The sequence below is a fragment of the Bufo bufo genome, chromosome 1 (genome assembly GCF_905171765.1).
Source record: "Bufo bufo chromosome 1, aBufBuf1.1, whole genome shotgun sequence".
Lineage (NCBI taxonomy): Eukaryota > Metazoa > Chordata > Amphibia > Anura > Bufonidae > Bufo > Bufo bufo.
Window position 1 is genome coordinate 646,955,704 of NC_053389.1, and position 24,266 is coordinate 646,979,969.

The window sequence follows — 24,266 nt, forward strand, 5'->3', positions numbered from 1 at the left end:
CATGTGCGTTCCATTTAAAAAAGTTGCATATCTGTTTTGCGGTCTGCAAATTGCGGATCTGCAAAACACTGATACCAGCCGTGTGCATTTTACATTTTTGTGGATCAGCACATCTCGCCCTTTGTTAAAAAAAAAAATCCTATCTTTGTCTGCCAAACGGGCAAGAATAGCACATATTAAATTTAATATTATTTATGTTTTGCTGGGGTGCAGAACGTACATACGGATGCAGACGGCGCACAGTTTGCGGTCTGCATCTTTTGCGGCCCCATTGAATCGAATGGGTTAGCCTCTGATCTGCAAAAAATGGGGATCAGGTGCAAACCCAAAATGCAATTGTGTGAATGCCCCCTAACACTGGTTTCTCCAGTGATAACGGGGTTGTGGAGGGGTCTCAGCAGCAGCCCCCCAGCTGTTCTAGTAGAATGTATTTCTTGTGTATTCATACACACATTTACATGGCTATTTAGACTTCCAATTTATTTTTCAGTCTTTACTAAACACTCGTTATAAGTGAACACCTACTATTTAAAATTCAGATTTTGAACAGATTTTGCTGGCAGAATTATGTTTGACCATTGTAATATATGGACGGTCATGTGCTCCAGAGCGGGAGACATCCTATGTGTCCGTTGTTCTCATAAGACAAGTAAGAAAAAGAAAGAAGCGTTTTTTTTTTGAATGTCTTAGCTATATACTGGTAAGAGGGCGATGGATTAAATCTTGTAGTTTTTATGTTTTCTTTTTATGCAGTTGGTGATATGTTTCCAAATCACAGAGGAAGGAAATGTGTCACTGAAATAATAATATTTTTCAGCTTTAGAAAGAAGTGATAAAATTAAAGCCTGTTCAAAGCTAATTCCATTATCCACTCATGTGGCGGTCACGTATGTGTTGTGGATGTGCAGCAGAGGGTCTCCCTCCAGTCATGGATACATACACTAATCTGAAATTTATTTCACAAAATAAGCTGAGCGAGCTCTGATATGACTGGTCATCACCCAGCCTTTCTGGACTCCTGAAGAGTATAATAATCTACATACTTACGCATCTCCTTCTTCCATATCGCTGCATGACGGAAGGGTAATTGGAGAACTTTTTTTCTTAGGGCTCATGCACACGACCGTGCCGTTTTTTGCTATCCGCAAAAAACGGATGCTGCCCGTGTGCCTTCCGCAATTTGCGGAACGGAACAGGAGGCCCATTATAGAGATGCCTATCCTTGTCCGCAAAATGGACAAGAATAGGACATGTCTCATAAATTTTGTGGGGTCACGGAACGGAGCAATGGATGCGGACTTGTGCGGACCCATTGAAATGAATGGTTCCGTATACGGAATCAAAATACGGTCTGTATACGGAACGCCAAAAACGTTCGTGTGCATGAGCCCTTAGGCTGAGTTCACATCAGCATTCAGCCTTTCCGTTCTCCTGCTCAATTATAGGAGCAGGAGAACGGAAAGGATGGATTCGGCACATAACTGAGCCGAACGGAGCATACAGACCCCATAGACTATAATGGGGTCCGTTAGGTTTACGCTCAGAAGATGATTTTGGAGCGGAGACTAAAGTCCTGCATGTACTACTTTCGTCTCCGCTCCAAAATCATCTTCTGAGTGTAAACCTAACGGACCCCATTATAGTCTATGGGGTCTGTATGCTCCATTCGGCTCAGGTATGTGCCAAATCCGTCCTTTCCGTTCTCCTGCTCCTATAACGGAGCAGGAGAACTGAAAGGCTGAACGCTGATGTGAACTCAGCCTTAATGAGAGATGGTGCTTGCTGTTTACGTGTAGTTAGGTTATCTCTGCAATGTCTTGATGGTTTGACACAATGTACTCTTCCTACTGTGTACGTCTTTCTGAAGTTTTCCTTCGAGCAAACTACAGAATTCCAGTGCAAATTTTGAGGGTCATATGAGTTGGGCCAGTAATAAGATGGGGGAGGATGAATGCTCACATTGTTATTCAAAATGATTGTCATTTTTGTATAATGGTTGGTAAATTATGGGAGAAGTTCTATTATGCTACAGTGGGAAGTGACAGTTACATGAAGTTCTCTGGTTTACAATATATAGCACATACTGTATGTACGGAAATAGTTTCATAAATGACTGTAGGCAGAAATACCTTAACCTAACTTTTATAGGGTTATTCAAGGTTAAGTTATCCCCTATCCACAGTATAGGGGATAACTATTATATAGGTGGTTGTCCTACCGCTTAAACCCCCACCCATCACAAGAATTGGTACCCTGTACCCAGGGCCGGCTCCAGGTTCATGTGGGCCCTTGGGCGATAAAGTCTCAGTGGGCCCCCTTATACAGTCATGGCTATCTGACTACAGAAAATGTAGTAGTGTTACCTGCAGTCTTATGTAAAACCACAGATGACACTAGTGCTGATAATGTGGTAGTGTTACCTGCAGTCTTATGTAAAACCACAGATGACACTAGTGCTGATAATGTGGTAGTGTTACCTGCTGTCCTATGTAAAACCACAGATAACACTAGGGTAGATCATGTGGTAGTGTTACCTACATCCTTAGTGTGCCTCCCTGTGTCTCTCCCACGAACTCCATGCTGGCAGCGCTGCCTCCTCTTCAATGTTCTTCTTCTTGCCCTGCACAGAACGTCCTGATGCAGCTGCGTCAAGACATAGGAACACTGTGGGCATGGTGATGGTGACACACACACACACACACACACACACTGGGACGGACACACACACAAACACAGGTACATACATATGGACAGACACCTGTGCGATCGTCAACCAACCTTTATCTAATGTGTGTGGCCACCTTTAGGGGACATTAAAAGGGAATTCCACCTTTAGTTACCTTCTAATATGACTCCCACTGATTCCCAGTACTGAAGGAACATGGACTGGGGTTTAAAAGGGAATTATCAACATGTACCAGAAGGTGAAAATATTACCAAGAAAAACAAGTGAGTAACGTGGTTATATCCCTTTTAAAAATATCACTTTATTTAAATCATCATACAATTAATCAAATACATATAGTAGGGAGTCAATAATAAGGTGCCACTTAATCCCCACCAGAAAACTGACAATGAGCTAGGTAAATAAATGTCCAGTAATATAAATGATTATAGGCATGTAACCACAAAGGCTAATCTGCCGGTATAGGTATGTCTGAGTGGCGTACAAAGGTGCTAACTGCGTCCTCTTATTGTCTAAAAGCAACCTGCAGTAGCCTATAGATAGAATGGCATTGAAATGCAGGACATAAAACACAATGAAAACCTAAACTAACATTACCCTTTAAAAATGGGAGATTTAAGTGGCGCCTTCCCCTATGTACCAGAAGGTGGTCTAAACTGTAACCCATTAGGCACTGGCTAGACTGTGGGATGGAGTCTAAGCAATGCCTTAGGCCTCATGCACACGGCCGTTGTGCGTCTGTTCCGTGCATTGGGGACCGCAATCTGTGGTCCCCAATGCACGGGCAATGTCCGTGCGGCGGCCGGAACGGACCGAGAAAAGAAAAGGGGGTTAGTCAGCACATCCCAATGCGCAGCTGCACGCTGCCATGGCTAAAAACATAGAGAAAAAAGACAATGCAACAGCACTCTGCAAACCAGATAAAGTACGATAATGTCATAGTCACAAAAAATATTATAGTGCTATGCTATGCTGATTTATAAAGTGAGATGCTTGGCATTTTGTACAAAACCATTTGAGGCCTTCTGCCAAACGTCAAGGCGATCACTGTACGACTGGAACCTAACACTAAATACTACCTGTTATGCGCCATAATGACCGCCATAAAGTTCAGGAAGTGTTGGTTCCACATGCATGCTGGGTCCACTCTGCCTTTTACCATTTTTGGTGCCATAATGGCCTCCATTATAAATTAAATGGGTCTGCATTGTTGGGGTGAGCTGCCCTAGAATTGAGAACAGGCAGGACACAGCTGCAGGAGTGAGTGGGCACAGTGGGCCCCGGCACTTGCCCGGGTGTGCCGGGTGCTGACGCCGGCCCTGCCTGTACCCCTTGGAGCCCTTCAGAGCGCCAGCTTGGGTATGCAAACTGCTGCTTCATCTCTATGGGAGTCCTGGAATAGCGTTGTACTCTGCTGTACTCTGCCCATAGAGATGAATTCGAGAGGCAGTTCCCAAGCTCGACCTGCCACTTCTTTCATTTCGGGTTGCTCCGAGGGGTACATGGGGTACCTGTTCTTGTGATCGGTGGGGGTTCCATCGATAGATAATATGTAGGCGGCCTACACTTGTTCATATGGAGGCTCCGTTTGGGACTCTGTTGCAGATTCTGTCAAAAAGACCAGACAGAATAGCCTTGCATGCAGCACTTTCTTGTCCAGTAAAAAGACAGGATCCCGAATGGATCCCATCACAGTCAATGGAGTGTGTTGTGTCCAGCTCTGTTCCTATCAGCTAGGCTGGGTTCACATCACGTTTTTGTCATACATTTTTAATGTACATAAAAAAACGGATACTTTAACGGATGCCTCAGACATATGCCATACTGTGGCATCTGTCACCATAGAGTTCCATTTTGCAAAACACATATGCAGTTTTTTGTTTTTTTGCTGGACTTTGCAGGATTGAAAAACGTGGTACACTATGCTTTCCCATCCTGCAGAGTATACATTAACTTTTTTTTTTTTTTTACAATAGAACTCTATGAAGGCGGATGCCACTGTATGGCATCTGTCTGAGGCATCCATTAACGTATGTGTTTTTTTTTTTTTGTGTACATTAAATATATGACAAAAATGTGATGTGAACCCACCCTTATGTCCTCGATCCAGGACTTCCCTTATTTTGGTTGTGCTGCTTATCTAAGAGAGCAGAACAGAAATAGTGGTGGTGTGAACGGGGCCTAAGAGCTGGGTATTTCTGCTGGGGAACCGTTACTAGTCTAGATAATATCAGGCAATTGTAGCCAAGTGATAAAGTAAAATCCACTATAGTGGATCTTCCCTGTACTTCATCACTTGGCTATAATAGCCTGTGTTCATACACTGCACTACATACATTACACACATCGATTACATTGCTGCGCTGTCACCTTGTAATACATGTCAAACTGGATGTCCGGCCTCGGCTGTAGTTGTCCACCACTCCGGAACTCCATTCCCCTTCAGCTCCACTGCCACCATGTTCGACGGTTTGCAGGCACAGCGCACTGCTCCCTCTATTCTCCTGATTAAGCAAATCCCGGGAGCCGGCCCTTCCTCCTTTCAGCTCCCGCCTGTTGCAGGACACGATACCGCTCCGGCAGCCTGCCCAAACCGACCAATAGCAAAGCTGCTTGCTGTATGGAGCTTTGTTATTGGTTATTGCAGGCACAGACGGCATCACTGAGCTGCCCGTGCCATTTACAGCGCGCCCTTGGAAAAGTCCAAGGCGTATTGGTACGCCTTAAACGTTTTTCAGGGAGTAAAATAGCCTGAATACGCATCTATGACGCTTGTACGGGTGTTATTGCGACCAGTGTAAATGAATAGAGGCCGCTGATGGATGGAAAAAAGAATCCTCATCTCCATGTTGCTTGGAGTAATTTTCTTTTAAAGTATGTACCGTTTGAAGCAGAAAATTGCTAGGGTATCTTCAGCTACTATAATGTTCCTCAAAAATGTCTACATTTTAGATAGAAATGTTCATGGATTTCCTCCCTTCATGAGTCATCCTGTCTTCTACCGTACAGCTGGGCTTTCCTGTAAGCTCAGGCATTGGGCACACCTTCTGCTCACACCAACATTAGTGCAAGCAGGTGACACGTAGGCTGCTTGATTGTGTGCTAAACAGGTGGAGCGAGAAGGCACATCTACAGGACCTCCACCTGAGGGTTACACCAGCTGGGGTTTTCCTTCCCTGCTACATAGTGGAGGTGAGTCTCATCGTTTGCCCTCTTCTAGAACTGATTCCACATACTGGGATTCTCTAGTGCACTCGCATTTATAGCCTGCCATTGATTCTTTCATTCAGATCTGTATCCATGTGCTGTGTATTTTTCCAGTCTTCTCCTGGCCATCCTGCTCAGCGCAAGGTGGAAATACTGTTTGTAGACATTAGTGTGCATCAGTGCACTCGGCAAACAGATAGATCTCCTTCTCCTTCCACCCTCCCTCAGTAACATTGGATATTACATTTTCTGTAAAGCAAACCACTTCCTTCGGATCTTAGTTATAGATTGCTAGATTCATCTTCACTTGCTGACAGCACAATGAAATTATGGTTCACATGTACCGTTCTGTCCGTGTTCTCACCCACGGAAATACAGTAAGCAGTGTATAACTAACTAATGAGACGGAACTTACTTCCACATCCTTCTGATGTCTTGGCGGGTGTCTCAAAGTGACTCGGTGGAATGGTGCATGGACTGAAATGTTCACTCAAATGGCAAAGGCTTTGAGCGGTTTGGGTGATTGGAACTGTAGTAGTACCCACTGGGGAGGTGGGTAGTGTGAAAACCGTAAAGGTTGTAGGTAGCCACCAAACGTGTGACTGATGTCGTAGTGATTCATAAAATCTGTTTCAAGTCAGATATACTGGAAGCTCGGCTTTCATATGATTAGTATGACAAATTGTTAACGCCACTGGTTAACGGCTCGTCCGCTCAGTGCTTTAGATTCACATGTGAAATACAGTGAGGTGTGGCAGGCGAGGAATTCTGCGTTCTCGCCCCCTTCACGCTGACTTTTCTTTTGAGTGTGCTTTCATGTGTACTTTTTGCCTGCCAGTTTTGTTAGCCAAAATGAACAGCCGTGTTGGAGGAGCACATCTTGCACACACAGCTGACCTGTCCGTACAGTGCAGCAGCAGATCTGTGCAAAATGGCGCTGATTTCAAGGCGGAAATGCTGCTGGCTCTCCACAGATTTCACCCATTGCCTTGCAAAGGGTGAAATCCACAGCAGATATCTGCAACATACTGTAAATTCACATGCTGCTGATTTTTAAATCCGCACCACAAGTCAAGTTGGGGTACTTTCACACTTGCGGCAGAGGATTCCGGCAGGCCGTTCCGTTGCGGGAACTAGTCCGGATGCATTTGTGAGACGGATCCGGATGCGGATCCATCTGACAAATCCATTGCAATACCGGATCAGTCTTTTTCCGGTTGTCATCTGGAAAAACGGATCCGGAATTTATTTATTTTTCTTATTTTTTAAAGGTCTGTTTTGCCGAAACATTTGGGGCCCAATCCGGCATTAATGCATTTCCGGATTTTTGGCCGGAGAGAAAACTGCAGCATGCTGCGGTATTTTCTCCGGCCAAAAAAACTGAAGAGGGACTGAACTGATGCATCCTGAACGGAATGCTCTCCATTCAGAATGCATTAGGATAAAACTTTTTCCGGTATTGAGCCCCTGTGACGGAACTCAATACCGGAAAATAAAAATGCTAGTGTGAAAGTACCCTTATGTGTGACGTTTCCTGTGGAAATACGCACACATCCGCTGTGGACGGGGCATACGCCATGTGTGACCTAACCCTGTAACTACACATGATGCGGATTGCGTTGACAGAAGAACTGCAGAGTGATACAGATCAGCAAAGTGTATGAGATTAGATAAATCTCATGTACACTTTGCATTTTCCTCTGACGCGGAAATTAACCTGAGATTTTGACATCTCAGAGTCAGTTGTAGAGTGGTTTTCCTCATAGACTTCAATGGGGTTAACATAAACAAAAAATGCACACTCCACAACAAAAACACTTAAAAACTGCACAAAAGTGCAGAATTGTGTGTATATTTAAATAGACTTTAAATAGATGCAGTTGAGACATAAATACGGCAACCGCTATAGTCTTTTCACAACATACCACTGAGGAAGAAACAAACTCTTTCGAAACGCGTCTCATTTGTGAGGGCCGACTCGAAGATATTGAGGACGGTGTCTTTTCTTTTCTTTCTTTTTGTGCACAAGAGAAATATCCACAGACTGGCATAAGGCGTTACAGCGGGACTGAGGTTTGTGGGCTTGTGTTCTAAAGCGGCAGTGAGTGTAGCCGACGAACAGCGTGAGTAACCTGCAACAACTATCTGGCTTAAGTATGAACACATTATGAACTATCAAACAACACAGCGCATTTTATACCATAGATTCAGCTTTTTTCAACTGGGATTTTTCTTAAACTAGTACCGCAAAATCGCCAGCCGCTAAATCCCATACGGTTATTATCCATGTGAATTGACATATTAACGCATGACTATATGCAGCATATGAACATCAACCTAAACGTCTAATTTTCACTTGGAATCAATTGCCGCTTAATCAATGTGAACAACAACACATGGGTATTGATGTTTGCTGAATCGTCAATTAATGTGAACAACAACATACGGACATTTAATATCCATTAAATCGCCATCCAAAAAACTGAGATTTGATATATCAGGTCAGCCAATTTTTTTATTTTACTTTAGTTTTATGCGTGAGCTCCGCATATTATAAGCCTGGATCACCAAATAATGTATTTTTTCTATATTTTAATGTATGTTTACCGTATATATAAGATGAATTAATAAAATACAGGAGATGTGCTAAGAGCCAGTCATATTAGTGAATTATAAATACGGCGACCACACTGAATCGCACAAAAAAACAGCATATTTTTTATTTATTTTTTAAACCCTTTGCATTTAAAAAAAAAAAATTTTTTAATTACTCATCTGACCTGGTATAGTTTCTAGTATAGAAACACAATGGGGGTAATTTTGCAACCATTTAAACGCCTGTACAACAAAATTTTGTCGCATTGGCATTCATGCAGTCCTCGCCGCTGGTTGCAGGTGGTGTAATGGGGGCCAGGCGATTGTCTTCGGCACGTTCATTAACATTTACACCTCTTTCCAGGCATACATGATGTTTGTCAGAGAGAGCAGCAGATTTCAAGGAGCATGGACTGTTGGAGGAGGCACATAACTTATGACTAAGACTGTCAAGCATGAGGACTATATGCAAAAAATCCCATGCCTTTTGTATGTTTTGTACAGTTCACTTGCTCCATTTATACTCCATATCTAGTAAATAAAAAATTTAAGTCGGGTTCCAGACTTCTAGATATGGCTGGATTGAAGTTAAAACCAAAGTTATATCGTTTTAAAAATTGGCTTACCGAATAGTTATGTTTTGTAATTTAAAATTAAGTAAGATGTCGCACTAAGAACACTCAAACGACACCAGGTGCTCCTGTAAATTGAGGCCACTCACTCAATTTAGAAAAGCATATACGTATATAGGTGAACAGGGCACTCAATTTTACTTTAGTTTTATGCGTGAGTGCCCTGTTCACCTATATACGTATATGTTTTGTAATTTAATGTCAACTGCTCTTACGTACTCTAAATAGTAATTTAACACCATCATAATAGCAGGGCTGTAAATGAGCAGCATGCCTATAATTTTAGGCTGAGCAGCTAATGTTGTGAAGCCATTATCATCAAAGCGGTTTAAACTCCACTTTCAGAAGTCTTGACTACTTTTATTAGTTGTTGTTTAACTTGTTTTGTGACTTTGAGTTAAACATTAACAATTTGACACAGCTTGCCTTCTCTCATGCATATATTCATGACTTTTCCATGGACAGCACACATACCCATTGATTTTAATGTCTTCACAAATCAGTAGGTTTTTACTGACCGTGGGTCAGGGAAAAAAAATCAAGGAGGGAAGGGATACAAATGAGCTCTTAACCAGCTCTGCCTCTAATGCCACCAGATGTAAGGCAGCTATCCTATAAGTTAATTTTCAGCTCTTAAAATAAGCCTTGAGACATTACTTGGATATAAAATAAGCCAGCACCTCATCTGCAGACAGCTGTTTCAGGTGATTGCCCCTCATCAGTGCAGAGCAGAGAGTACTGACTTAACTGTGTGAGAGGCCTGTGTCCGGGTAAGGGGGGAACTAACTCTCCTTAGGGCAGTGCTTCTCAATTATTTTCTGTCATGCCCCCCTAGGAAGAAGAAAACATTTTGCGCCCCCCGCGCAACTGTAAATAGTATCATTTGTCTATAAAATTGTTATAAGTACACCTCTGCATAACACTGTATCCTTATTAACGTATAAGAGAATAAAAGAAGAAAGAAATGTGGATCGGACACACACTTATGGGGGGATCTGTGGATGACGAACACTTATGGGGGGATCTGTGGATGACGGACACTTATGGGGGGATCTGTGGATGACGGACACTTATGGTGGGATCTGTGGATGACGGACACTTATGGGGGGGATCTGTGGCTGGCACTGTTACAGGGGGATCTGTGGCTGGCACTGTTATATATGTGCCATCCACAGACCCCCCCACCCCATAACAGTGCCATCCACAGTGCCCCCCCAGCCCATAACAGTGCCATCCACAGACCCCCACCCCTTAACTGTGCCATCCACAGATTCCGTGTGCCCGCCGCCGTTTAAAGTTATTAAACATGCCCCCCTCACTCCTAATAGTACCGTATATCCGAATTTCTTCTGTATAATGCCGGCAGGCGGGCCGGGCTGCCGGCGCGTCCCTCAGTGACGTCACTTGTCTGCGCCGCCTGCTTCATTCATAAAGCAGGCGGCGCAGGCATGTGACATCACTGAGGGACGCGCCGGCCGCCCGGCCTGCCTGCCGGCATTATACAGAAGAAATTCGGATATACGGTACTATTAGGAGTGAGGGGGGCATGTTTAATAACTTTTAATTCAATAATACATTTTATATTAGTATACCGGAGGGAGCGGTGGGGCGGGGCTATAGTACAGTGACCGCACCGCCCCACCGCTATTGCCGGCCCCCAGCTCCTCCTCCAAGTCCCTCCCCCGGCCCCTGCTCCGTACATCGCGTCCAGCGCCTGCGCCGGCCTCTGATCAGACGGGAGATGAGCGCTTCCACAATGGAAGCGCTCATCTCCCTGCCGCATATTACACTGCGAGCTGTCGGCCGCCCGGCACCCCTGTTGCTATGGCGCCCTGTGCGGCCGCACAGCCTGCACACCCCAAAGGCCGGCCCTGAACGAGCCCCCCTTTACGGAGCCTAGCGCCCTGGGGGGCGCGCCCCACTATTTGAGAAGCACTGCCTTAGGGAGAGAGCACCTTAATCAGTGTGAGGAGTCTTATAGGCCATACATGCTCCTCTGGAATTCTGGGAGGGAAGGGATGCAAATGAGCTCTTAACAAGCTCTGCCTCTAATGTCACCAGATGTAAGGCAGCTATCCTATAAGTCAACGTTCAGCTCTTAAAATAGGCCTTCAGACATGACTTGGATATTAAATAAGCCAGCACCTCATCTGCAGACAGAAAAATCAAGGAGACATGCACTACTTTGGGCCATGATGCGGACCGAACGCACCCATTGAAGTCTAGATCCATGAGAAATCACTGCAACAGCACGGATGGCATCAGAGTGTGGTCCGTTTTTCACTGACCACTGATGGGGGATGATCTGGAAATAATTTTTCAGCCTAGCAGTGTCCGTGGAATATGGATGACACATGAAGGGCAAAAACACAAATGCAAACGAACCAAACACAGATTCTCCACAGACATCTTTATGGATAACACATGGGCGGATGTCAAAATATACAGAAATGTGAACAAGGCCCAATTGTTATTTATGAAACTGCTTTTAGACTCCAGTATAAAAATGGGAACCTTGGTACCTCTCTGTGTTTAGTGCTGATGTCTCCTGACCTTCTGCATCGTGAGGACATCAAGCTGTCTCGGGTGTATGCTCAAGTCTGTTCTACTTGCTAGTCTAGACTCCATCTTGCTAAATAGAATATGATTTGTCCATTATACGCTTTTGTAATCTTCTATTTTAAAATATCCACTGCATGTGGGTAAGGCTGGGCTCGCATCACGTTTTTCCCATCCGTTTTTTGGATCCTGTGTGCTTTGTTTCTGGATTCTTCCCCCCCCCCCTCTAACGTATAACATCAAACGGAGGCACAAAACGTGATGTGAACCCACCCAAAGAATGACACTTTTGAAAAGTGGCACGAAGCACACGCAGTTGTATACTATACCGTGAATATGGTTTGTAACTTTTTTTGGTATAAAAGCTTTGATAATTCTGCCCCTAGATGCTTAATTTTGGTCTTTTAGTAATGTTGTACTGGATTTATAAGATGAAGAAGCAGGAGATTTCTTTTAATCAGGTTGGATCATTTGTAGAGTATGTACCTTTTCATCTTTAGACAGCTGTAATCTATATGGAACAGGCCACAATCTCATATGGTCTCTTCCCCATATATTTGTATTAGTATTGCATCAATAATCATTGCACTTCATTTTGTGCCTTTCATGTTGAGATAAAGATATATCCTAGAAATGTATATGATGTAAGTGTCTGTTTTTCCCATTTGACATCTTCAGCAATGACCAAGCACTGTCTTACCACTTCCTGATTTGTATGATGGGCAGTACCCGGTGCTGTTCAGATGGGGAGGGCGAAGGATCAGAACAATTTTGAGGAAATTGCACAGCAATAGTTTTCAGCACTTCTTGTTATAAGATTACACAAATGTGGTTATGCATGTGATGGTAGGCCGCAAAACTGCAATCTTCCTATCTATGTGCCGACATACTTCTCATGTATGCAGGGCACACAAGTTTATTATGAAAGAATCTCCGTTATCTTTTTTTTTTTTTACACGTTGCCCTGTTGTCATGATCTTTTCAGGATCTGCGTTGGTACAGTTTTAGACCCCCTGCACATGAACGTGTGCACCCCGTGGTCGTGCTGCACAGTCCGTGGGGCAGCCACAGCGGATCGCGGACCCATTCACTTGAATGGGTCCGCTATCCGGCCGTTCCGCAAAAAGATAGGACATGTTCTATCTTTTTGCGGAACGGAAGTACGGGACAAAACCCCACGGAAGCACTCCATAGTGCTTCTGTAGGGTTCCGTTCCGTGCTTCCGTTCCGTATCCGTGATGCGGAATGCCCACGGAACGGCACCCGTGTATTGCGGATCCGCAAATGAGGTCCGCAATACGGCAACGGGGTGCACGCGTTCGTGTGCAGGGGGCCTTACAAAATGACGACGTGTGAGAACAGATAATTTAACATTTTAAATGCACATTGCTATGTGAATAAATATAGTGCATTTTAAGGGGCTGTCCAGGATTTTGTTATTCATGAACTACCATCAGGATAGGCCATCAGTATCATATTAGCAGCTGTCTGACACCTTGCACCCCTGTCAATCAGCTGACCCACCCTGGCTCTGACACCAGAACTACACAGCGCCATCCATCATGTAGTGGCAGCAGCTGGTTACTGCGGCTCTGCTGCCATTGAAGTGCATAGGAGCTGCACTCTAGTTACGAGCTCCTTCTGCCTCACAATGGATGGAGCTTTGTAGCTCCCACGCCACATCTACTCAGGAACTGCTGATTTTCTAGGTGCCAGAATCAGGCCAATCTGATGTTCATGGTCCATCCTGAGGCCATCAATATCAAAATCTTGGACAACCCTTCAATGATATTCCAGACGTTTCCATTGTTAATGTCGAGGTGTCGAAAATAATCAATTTCATGCTCATAGTGTCTGTGTTTAACATTTTGCAGGTCACTAACCAAGCTTCACAATGTTTGATGGAGACTATGACTACCTCATCAAGTTTTTAGCATTGGGAGACTCCGGTGTAGGAAAAACTAGTTTTCTCTACCAATATACAGATGGGAAATTCAATTCTAAGTTCATCACAACAGTAGGCATAGACTTCCGGGAAAAGAGAGTGGTAAGAAGTTTAGATTTTCATTTTTTATTCGCTGCCAAAACATCTAGGTGTTTGTGGTCTTTATTGGTGTGCTGTAGTCCCTTAAACAATTGCCTTTATGTACGATGCCTTCACTCCAGAATTCTGGCTTCAAAAAGTCGCAAAATAGGACTTTTGCGACTTTTTGCAGTTTTATATCACTCACTCCAGTTTTGACATGTTGGTGGAAAAGTGGGCATGGTTAGCTATGTTATTGAGTTTCACTCCAGATTTATCATTGAGACTAGGGATGAGCGAATCGTATTAGAATGTATTGGCTCCGATGAGCCGACGTTATTATTCCAAGTGGTACCTTGGAACTAAACCAGAGTTCGGGAAATGTTTTTTTTTTTTTTTTTTTTTTACAGAAATTAGAAATCAATTTATGAAGTTATTACCCAAAGTCTCGTGAGACTTCGCGAAGTAATAACTTCGGCTCATCGGAGCCAATACATTCGAATACTGTACGGAGCGCTCGCTCCATACAGTATTGGAACTAAGTTTTATGCTTTTATGTTTCATCCGAAGTCGATTCGCTCATCCCTAATTGAGACTCTTTTAAAAAGTCACAAAAAAAAGTCGAAAGCTCACTCCAGTAGGAGGATGAAGCAGGAAAACTGGAGTAGCTTTTTCTAGACAAGTGTTAGGTTTAAGCATAAGATAAATTTCTCGGGCAACATGAGACATTTGATAAATGTGGCATAAAGTACTCCAAGGCAGACTCGAGCAAAATTGACTTAAAATATTCCCTTCACGATAAATTCCCCCAATTAGTCTAAACGTGCCCTACACCTCATGTAGCTGTTGGCGAATGCTCGTCTAGTTAATAGTTCTTTCTGACTTCCCCATATACATTCATGCTCAGCTCGGCCGAGCGTGCTGGCGTTCTCGGTGGACGCAATGGAGTGAGCTGCTGCCATACATCGGGTGGAGGCTTGTCTTCTCTAAGAGCAATAGTATTGTATATACTGAAATTCAACATCTGTTCCCTTTTTCCCCTTTTCATTTGGTAGTGAAGATTAGGCACAACCCCAAACATAAAAGTTGCATTAGTCGTCCGGTCACAGCCGCACTGGCAAGTTCAGCCAAATTCCTCTTTTATGTATGGGTGCCTTAATTGTATATGATGACCATAATCATTACACAGTGAAATTAGTATAACGTGTGTGTCTACATGACTACTGATATTAAAACCAATTCCAGTACACCTAGACAAGCCTTAAAGGGGAGAGCTATACTTGCCTGTTCCATTCAGGGTCCGTGGCTTCCAGGCTGTCTTTACCAGACTTCCAGTCCCCGCATGTAAACTTTTTGCACGGACAGGGTCATGTGCGCTGTGGCAGCCAATGACTGGGCTTGGTGGTGACGTGTCCGCAAGAAGCACATCCCTGAAAGGGCCAGTTTTTGGCTGTCACGGTGCAGAAAGGACACTCCCCCCGCAGAGCAATGAATGGGGAGATCTCTGGATCCATGTGAGGTACAGGGCTGGTTCTAGCTTTGTTAGGGTCCATTCACACGTCTGTAGTGTATTGCGGATCCGCAATACACCCGGCTGGCACCCCCACAGAACTGCCTATTCTTGTCCGCAATTGCAGACAAGAATAGAACATGTTCTATTTTTTTTTTTTCGGGAGCCGCGGACCGGAAGATCGGGGGCTCCATAGAGAATGAATGGGTCTGGATTCGTTCTGCAACATTGCGGAATGGATACGGACCCATTCTATGGACGTCTGAATGGACCCTTAGAAAGAGGTTGCCAAGTTCTATATATTAAGTATGATTTTCATTTTTTAACACCAATCATGGGATAACCACTTTAAGTAAAATCCCCAGAATTTCTTGTTCCTGGCTCGCATGGTAGGAGCCCGTTCATTTATTCCCTCACTGTGCAGGATGTAGCAGTTATAATATATATGGAAGCGGTTGTCAGATTGGTGAAGTAAATTCATTAGCTGCAAGTACTAGCTTCAAGTACTACATTAAGTACTAGGAAAGAGATATTGCAGGAGACAAGAAGAGATTCCAGAGATACTGCAAGAGATTGGCTTAGAGTCTCCAACTGGCTCATCTGTGTTGTTTTTGCTGATCATTGCTTGAGAAGAGGTAAAGGAATTCGGTCAGCTGTTTGCTATTGTGCGTTTGCTAATGAGCCTAGCTCACTAAGGTGTTACATTTGTTGCTGGGGGCGGAGTTTGGGAAGCAGTGTGTGTATATATAGAGACAGACTCATTAGCTGGCCTAATTCATTAGCTGCAAGTACTAGCTTCAAGTACTACATTAAGTACTAGGAAAGAGATATTGCAGGAGACAAGAAGAGATTCCAGAGATACTGCAAGAGATTGGCTTAGAGTCTCCAACTGGCTCATCTGTGTTGTTTTTGCTGATCATTGCTTGAGAAGAGGTAAAGGAATTCGGTCAGCTGTTTGCTATTGTGCGTTTGCTAATGAGCCTAGCTCACTAAGGTGTTACATTTGTTGCTGGGGGCGGAGTTTGGGAAGCAGTGTGTGTATATATAGAGACAGACTCATTAGCTGGCCTAATTCATTAGCTGCAAGTACTAGCTTCAAGTACTACATTAAGTACTAGGAAAGAGATATTGCAGGAGACAAGAAGAGATTCCAGAGATACTGCAAGAGATTGGCTTAGAGTCTCCAACTGGCTCATCTGTGTTGTTTTTGCTGATCATTGCTTGAGAAGAGGTAAAGGAATTCGGTCAGCTGTTTGCTATTGTGCGTTTGCTAATGAGCCTAGCTCACTAAGGTGTTACATTTGTTGCTGGGGGCGGAGTTTGGGAAGGAGTGTGTGTATATATAGAGACAGACTCATTAGCTGGCCTAATTCATTAGCTGCAAGTACTAGCTTCAAGTACTACATTAAGTACTAGGAAAGAGATATTGCAGGAGACAAGAAGAGATTCCAGAGATACTGCAAGAGATTGGCTTAGAGTCTCCAACTGGCTCATCTGTGTTGTTTTTGCTGATCATTGCTTGAGAAGAGGTAAAGGAATTCGGTCAGCTGTTTGCTATTGTGCGTTTGCTAATGAGCCTAGCTCACTAAGGTGTTACATTTGTTGCTGGGGGCGGAGTTTGGGAAGCAGTGTGTGTATATATATAGAGACAGACTCATTAGCTGGCCTAATTCATTAGCTGCAAGTACTAGCTTCAAGTACTACATTAAGTACTAGGAAAGAGATATTGCAGGAGACAAGAAGAGATTCCAGAGATACTGCAAGAGATTGGCTTAGAGTCTCCAACTGGCTCATCTGTGTTGTTTTTGCTGATCATTGCTTGAGAAGAGGTAAAGGAATTCGGTCAGCTGTTTGCTATTGTGCGTTTGCTAATGAGCCTAGCTCACTAAGGTGTTACATTTGTTGCTGGGGGGCGGAGTTTGGGAAGCAGTGTGTGTATATATAGAGACAGACTCATTAGCTGGCCTAATTCATTAGCTGCAAGTACTAGCTTCAAGTACTACATTAAGTACTAGGAAAGAGATATTGCAGGAGACAAGAAGAGATTCCAGAGATACTGCAAGAGATTGGCTTAGAGTCTCCAACTGGCTCATCTGTGTTGTTTTTGCTGATCATTGCTTGAGAAGAGGTAAAGGAATTCGGTCAGCTGTTTGCTATTGTGCGTTTGCTAATGAGCCTAGCTCACTAAGGTGTTACATTTGTTGCTGGGGGCGGAGTTTGGGAAGCAGTGTGTGTATATATAGAGACAGACTCATTAGCTGGCCTAATTCATTAGCTGCAAGTACTAGCTTCAAGTACTACATTAAGTACTAGGAAAGAGATATTGCAGGAGACAAGAAGAGATTCCAGAGATACTGCAAGAGATTGGCTTAGAGTCTCCAACTGGCTCATCTGTGTTGTTTTTGCTGATCATTGCTTGAGAAGAGGTAAAGGAATTCGGTCAGCTGTTTGCTATTGTGCGTTTGCTAATGAGCCTAGCTCACTAAGGTGTTACATTTGTTGCTGGGGGCGGAGTTTGGGAAGCAGTGTGTGTATATATAGAGACAGACTCATTAGCTGGCCTAATTCATTAGCTGCAAGTACTAGCTTCAAGTACTACATTAAGTACTAGGAAAGAGATATTGCAGGAGACAAGAAGAGATTCCAGAGATACTGCAAGAGATTGGCTTAGAGTCTCCAACTGGCTCATCTGTGTTGTTTTTGCTGATCATTGCTTGAGAAGAGGTAAAGGAATTCGGTCAGCTGTTTGCTATTGTGCGTTTGCTAATGAGCCTAGCTCACTAAGGTGTTACATTTGTTGCTGGGGGCGGAGTTTGGGAAGCAGTGTGTGTATATATAGAGACAGACTCATTAGCTGGCCTAATTCATTAGCTGCAAGTACTAGCTTCAAGTACTACATTAAGTACTAGGAAAGAGATATTGCAGGAGACAAGAAGAGATTCCAGAGATACTGCAAGAGATTGGCTTAGAGTCTCCAACTGGCTCATCTGTGTTGTTTTTGCTGATCATTGCTTGAGAAGAGGTAAAGGAATTCGGTCAGCTGTTTGCTATTGTGCGTTTGCTAATGAGCCTAGCTCACTAAGGTGTTACATTTGTTGCTGGGGGCGGAGTTTGGGAAGCAGTGTGTGTATATATAGAGACAGACTCATTAGCTGGCCTAATTCATTAGCTGCAAGTACTAGCTTCAAGTACTACATTAAGTACTAGGAAAGAGATATTGCAGGAGACAAGAAGAGATTCCAGAGATACTGCAAGAGATTGGCTTAGAGTCTCCAACTGGCTCATCTGTGTTGTTTTTGCTGATCATTGCTTGAGAAGAGGTAAAGGAATTCGGTCAGCTGTTTGCTATTGTGCGTTTGCTAATGAGCCTAGCTCACTAAGGTGTTACATTTGTTGCTGGGGGCGGAGTTTGGGAAGCAGTGTGTGTATATATAGAGACAGACTCATTAGCTGGCCTAATTCATTAGCTGCAAGTACTAGCTTCAAGTACTACATTAAGTACTAGGAAAGAGATATTGCAGGAGACAAGAAGAGATTCCAGAGATACTGCAAGAGATTGGCTTAGAGTCTCCAACTGGCTCATCTGTGTTGTTTTTGCTGATCATTGCTTGAGAAGAGGTAAAGGAATTCGGTCAGCTGTTTGCTATTGTGCGTTTGCTAATGAGCCTAGCTCACTAAGGTGTTACATTTGTTGCTGGGGGCGGAGTTTGGGAAGCAGTGTGTGTATATATAGAGACAGACTCATTAGCTGGCCTAATTCATTAGCTGCAAGTACTAGCTTCAAGTACTACATTAAGTACTAGGAAAGAGATATTGCAGGAGACAAGAAGAGATTCCAGAGATACTGCAAGAGATTGGCTTAGAGTCTCCAACTGGCTCATCTGTGTTGTTTTTGCTGATCATTGCTTGAGAAGAGGTAAAGGAATTCGGTCAGCTGTTTGCTATTGTGCGTTTGCTAATGAGCCTAGCTCACTAAGGTGTTACATTTGTTGCTGGGGGCGGAGTTTGGGAAGCAGTGTGTGTATATATAGAGACAGACTCATTAGCTGGCCTAATTCATTAGCTGCAAGTACTAGCTTCAAGTACTACATTAAGTACTAGGAAAGAGATATTGCAGGAGACAAGAAGAGATTCCAGAGATACTGCAAGAGATTGGCTTAGAGTCTCCAACTGGCTCATCTGTGTTGTTTTTGCTGATCATTGCTTGAGAAGAGGTAAAGGAATTCGGTCAGCTGTTTGCTATTGTGCGTTTGCTAATGAGCCTAGCTCACTAAGGTGTTACATTTGTTGCTGGGGGCGGAGTTTGGGAAGCAGTGTGTGTATATATAGAGACAGACTCATTAGCTGGCCTAATTCATTAGCTGCAAGTACTAGCTTCAAGTACTACATTAAGTACTAGGAAAGAGATATTGCAGGAGATAGTCAGGAGGTAGGCTGGAAGGTGGAAACAATACAAAAAGGTAAGATTTGTTTGATTTAAAGTTACAAATTTATTTTTATTTTTTTATTTTTTTCTCCTCTTTAAAATGGCAGACTTGGTTCAGTGCAGGAATTGTTGTGCATTTATTTCATGTTCCACTCTTTGGAGATTCGGATGCTGTCAGATCTGTAGACAGTTCTCCTTACTGCAGCAGGAAATTGCATTTTTGAAAGCTGAAATATTTAAATTATCTGTTAAACAAACTCCAGCTAGGACCGCTGCAATGCCACTGCCACAGAGGACCCCCAGAAATGGCAGATGGGTTACTGTAGGTTCTGGAAGACTTAGAGTGGTGGATAGAAGACATGTCCCACAGTCGGTGGTTCTCCATAATTCATTTGCAGCACTCTCAGAATGTAAGGACAACATGGATATGGACTCAAGCACAGAGGGTGAGAAACCATCGACTCCTATGTCTAATGTATGCAACAAAAAAGATAAAGTGAAGTCTCAAAGGAAGCAGCTGTTGCTGGGTGATTCAATCATAAGAAGTGTGGAGCTTAAAGAAAATGGTTTTGTGAGATGTCTCCCTGGGGCTACTGCTAGAAGAGATAGAAGACGTATTATTAATATTGTTAAGCAAGCAAAGCAGGAAGAGGACGTGGATGTTCTTGTCCATCTAGGGACAAATGACCTGGCTTGCAATGAAGTGTCAGAGGTGAAAAAATCTTTTATCACACTTGGTAATGACGTACAGGATTTTGCATCCACCATTTCATTTTCTGAAGTTCTGCCTGTGCATAATGTTCAGAATGATAGGCAGAGGCGCATAAAGGAGTTCAACATATGGCTTGGTAAATGGTGTCAAGAGCAAGGATTTGGCTTTGTTTCTCATGATAGCTCTACTTGGAATAGAAAGGAATTGTACAAAAAAGATGGCTTGCATCTTTCTCTCAAAGGAACAAATGTACTTAGTGAACAACTCCAAGAATTTGCGAAAGAGTATTTAAACTAGTAAGGGGGGGCAAAAGAGTGAAAATAAAAGAGTCCAATTGCCCCCCGAAACAATGCCAGAACAGGTCAGAAGCACAGAGGTTAAGAAATGATAAGCTCAGAGTCCTGTCTACAAATGCTCGCAGTTTAGGTAAAAAAATCAATGAACTTGGGTCAATAATGGCATCTGAGAATGTAGATTTAGTGGCTGTTACGGAGACATGGTTTAATGAAAGAAATGACTGGGACATAACCATACCAGGGTACTCTTTATACAGAAGAGACAGAGAAGGCAAGAAAGGAGGAGGAGTGGCCCTGTATGTGAAAGATAGCATTAAATCTAACCTAATACAAGTTGGTGAGGCCAACATAGAGTCAGTTTGGGTTACGTTGCAGTTTGCTAACCATGCAGTAACTCGTGTAGGTGTGATATATAGACCACCTGGTCAAGTTAAAGAACTAGATGATCTACTAGTTGAAGAAATAGCTAAAATGACAATAAAAGGAGAAGTTATCATTATGGGAGATTTCAATCTTCCAGATATAAACTGGAAAACCAAAATAGCAAGTTCTACCAGGAGTACAGATATTCTAAATTCCCTACTGGGGTTATCTCTACAACAAGTGGTTGAGGAGCCAACCCGGAGGGAGGCCATTTTGGATTTGGTATTCACAAACGGGGATTCGGTATATGATGTCATTGTAGGCGAAACCTTGGGATCTAGTGATCACCAGTCAGTGTGGTTTAATATAAGAACTGTGAAAGAGTCCCACCACACAAAAACAAAAGTTTTAGATTTTAGAAAAACAGACTTTTCAAAAATGAAATTAGTCATAAATGAGTCCTTATCAGACTGGAACGGATTACATGGAGTCCAGGAGAAATGGGACTACTTAAAAGGTGCATTATTGAAGGCAACAGAAAATTGCATTAGACTTGTCAGTAAAAGCAAAAAAAGGAGGAGACCACTGTGGTACTCAGCAGAAGTGGCCCAAATCATTAAAAATAAAAAGCTAGCATTTTGTAATTATAAAAAAACCCAGAGCAATGAAGATAAGGAAATCTACAAGATTAGGCAGAGAGAGGCCAAGCAAGTTATAAGAACTTCTAAAGCGCAGGCAGAAGAAAAACTAGCTCAGTCTATGAAAAAAGGGGATAAGACATTCTTCAGATATATAAATGAAAAAAGGAAATTAAAACAAGGAATAACTAAATTAAAAACAAAGGACGGAAGGTATGTAGAAGAGAATAAAGGGCTAGCCGACTGCCTTAATGAATACTTCTGTTCAGTTTTTACAAAAGAAAAAGGAGAAGGAGAAGGACCTCCACTAGAAAGGATGACTAATAAATCGTTTGATGCATGTATCTTTACAGAGGAAGATGTTCTAAGTTTGCTGTCTAAGGTGAAGACAAATAAGTCACAGGGGCCTGATGAGATACACCCAAAATTATTAAAAGAGCTTAGTGGTGAGCTGGCAAAACCGTTAACAGATTTATTTAACCAATCATTAGTAACAGGAGTCGTCCCGGAAGATTGGAAATTGGCAAATGTCGTGCCCATTGACAAGAAAGGTAGTAGGGAGGAATCGAGCAACTATAGACCAGTGAGTCTGACATCAATAGTAGGCAAATTAATGGAAACCCTATTAAAGGATAGGATTGTGGAACATCTAAAATCCCATGGATTGCAAGATGAAAAACAACATGGGTTTACTTCAGGGAGATCATGTCAAACAAATCTTATAGATTTTTTTGACTGGGTGAATAAAATAATAGACGGTGGAGGTGCAGTAGACATCGCATATCTAGATTTTAGTAAGGCTTTTGACACTGTCCCACATAGAAGACTTAGCAATAAACTGCAGTCATTGAGCATGGACTCCCATATTGTTGAGTGGATTAGGCAGTGGCTGAGTGACAGACAGCAGAGGGTTGTAGTCAATGGAGAACATTCAAAACAAGGTCATGTTACCAGTGGGGTTCCACAGGGATCTGTACTGGGACCGATTTTGTTTAATATCTTCATAAGTGATATTGCAAAAGGCCTCGCTGGGAAGGTTTGTCTTTTTGCTGATGACACAAAGATATGTAACAGGGTTGATGTTCCTGGAGGGAAATGCCAAATGGAAAAGGATTTAGGAAAACTAGAAGAATGGTCAGAACTCTGGAAACTGAAATTTAATGTAGATAAGTGCAAGATAATGCACCTGGGGCGTAAAAACCCAAGGGCAGAATATAGAATATTTGACACAGTCCTGACCTCAGTATCTGAGGAAAGGGATTTAGGAGTAATTATTTCAGAAGACTTAAAGGTGGGAAGACAATGTAATAGAGCAGCACGAAATGCCAGCAGAATGCTTGGATGTATAGGGAGAGGTATAAGCAGTAGAAAGAGTGAAGTGCTTATGCCGCTGTACAGAACACTGGTGAGACCTCACTTGGAGTATTGTGCGCAGTACTGGAGGCCATATCTCCAGAAGGATATAGATACTCTAGAGAGAGTTCAGAGAAGAGCTACTAGACTAGTACATGGATTGCAGGATAAAACTTACCAGGAAAGATTAAAGGACCTTAATATGTATAGCTTGGAAGAAAGAAGAGACAGAGGGGATATGATAGAAACTTTTAAATACATAAAGGGAATCAACTCGGTAAAGGAGGAGAGCATATTTAAAAGAAGAAAAACTACCACAAGAGGACACAGTTTTAAATTAGAGGGGCAAAGGTTTAAAAGTAATATAAGGAAGTATTACTTTACTGAGAGAGTAGTGGATGCATGGAATAGCCTTCCTGCAGAAGTGGTAGCTGCAAATACAGTGAAGGGGTTTAAGCATGCATGGGATAGGCATAAGGCCATCCTTCATATAAGATAGGGCCGGGGGCTATCCATAGTATTCAGTATATTGGGCAGACTAGATGGGCCAAATGGTTCTTATCTGCCGACACATTCTAGGTTTCTAGGTTTCTAAAACATCCAGTAACCTCGTATGCAGATTGGTCTGTAATGTCACCACCGCGCTGCAGGTTTTTCCTGATCTGTAACATTCTGCCCTGTAAGCCCAGCATCTGCTAGTGCCCCTTCTATTTTTAACCATTTCCTCTTTAACAAAATCACAGAAATATAGTGACAAATATGGGGGAACTGCTCAAACCCCAAACACTGTAGCGTGTTTCTCATTGGGGGAGCAGTCCCACCGCATGTGGACCGCAGCAAACGACCATCCCCAGCAAAAAATGTGTACAATGGAGGATGCCGGCGCGGTCCACATGCACCACAAAGGCATCCTACACAAAACGGAGCATTGTGCGGATGAAAATATAATTATATAAATCACAGAAAAAAAATGCACCAAACGGATATGCCACTGACTATACTGGCTAGTCATACAAGCAGATATTAAAAGCTGAGACTTTTGCCAATATATTCCTGTCAGGAAAATATCGGAGCCCATCATGCACCACGTCACGGTCTCTCAGCATGGCAGAGGGTCCTACCACTGCTCTAACTATGGTGTGAACACAGTCTGAAGGTGATGAAATCCAGCTCACAGCCAAGCTTCCACACAACCGCCTAGCAGGACAACTAGTGCAATGTGAACAAAGCAAGACTGTAAGCCACACCCATATCAGACCATGTGAT

At 43.1% G+C, this 24,266-nt stretch overlaps 1 protein-coding gene across 4 annotated transcripts in view; it reads left to right on the plus strand.

Moving 5' to 3' along the window:
* The window catches only part of RAB27A (RAB27A, member RAS oncogene family), an 86,991-nt gene that overhangs the window by 31,137 nt on the left and 31,588 nt on the right, over positions 1-24,266 (plus strand). For 3 of the 4 annotated variants that reach the window (XM_040413924.1, XM_040413928.1, XM_040413926.1), the window contains exon 2: positions 13,554-13,726. In XM_040413924.1, the coding sequence (XP_040269858.1) occupies positions 13,574-13,726 (153 nt within the window). In that variant the 5' untranslated portion in view covers positions 13,554-13,573. Of the gene's footprint in view, positions 1-5,740; positions 5,879-13,553; positions 13,727-24,266 lie in introns of those variants that run through there. The other variant, XM_040413925.1, reaches the window with a different exon arrangement.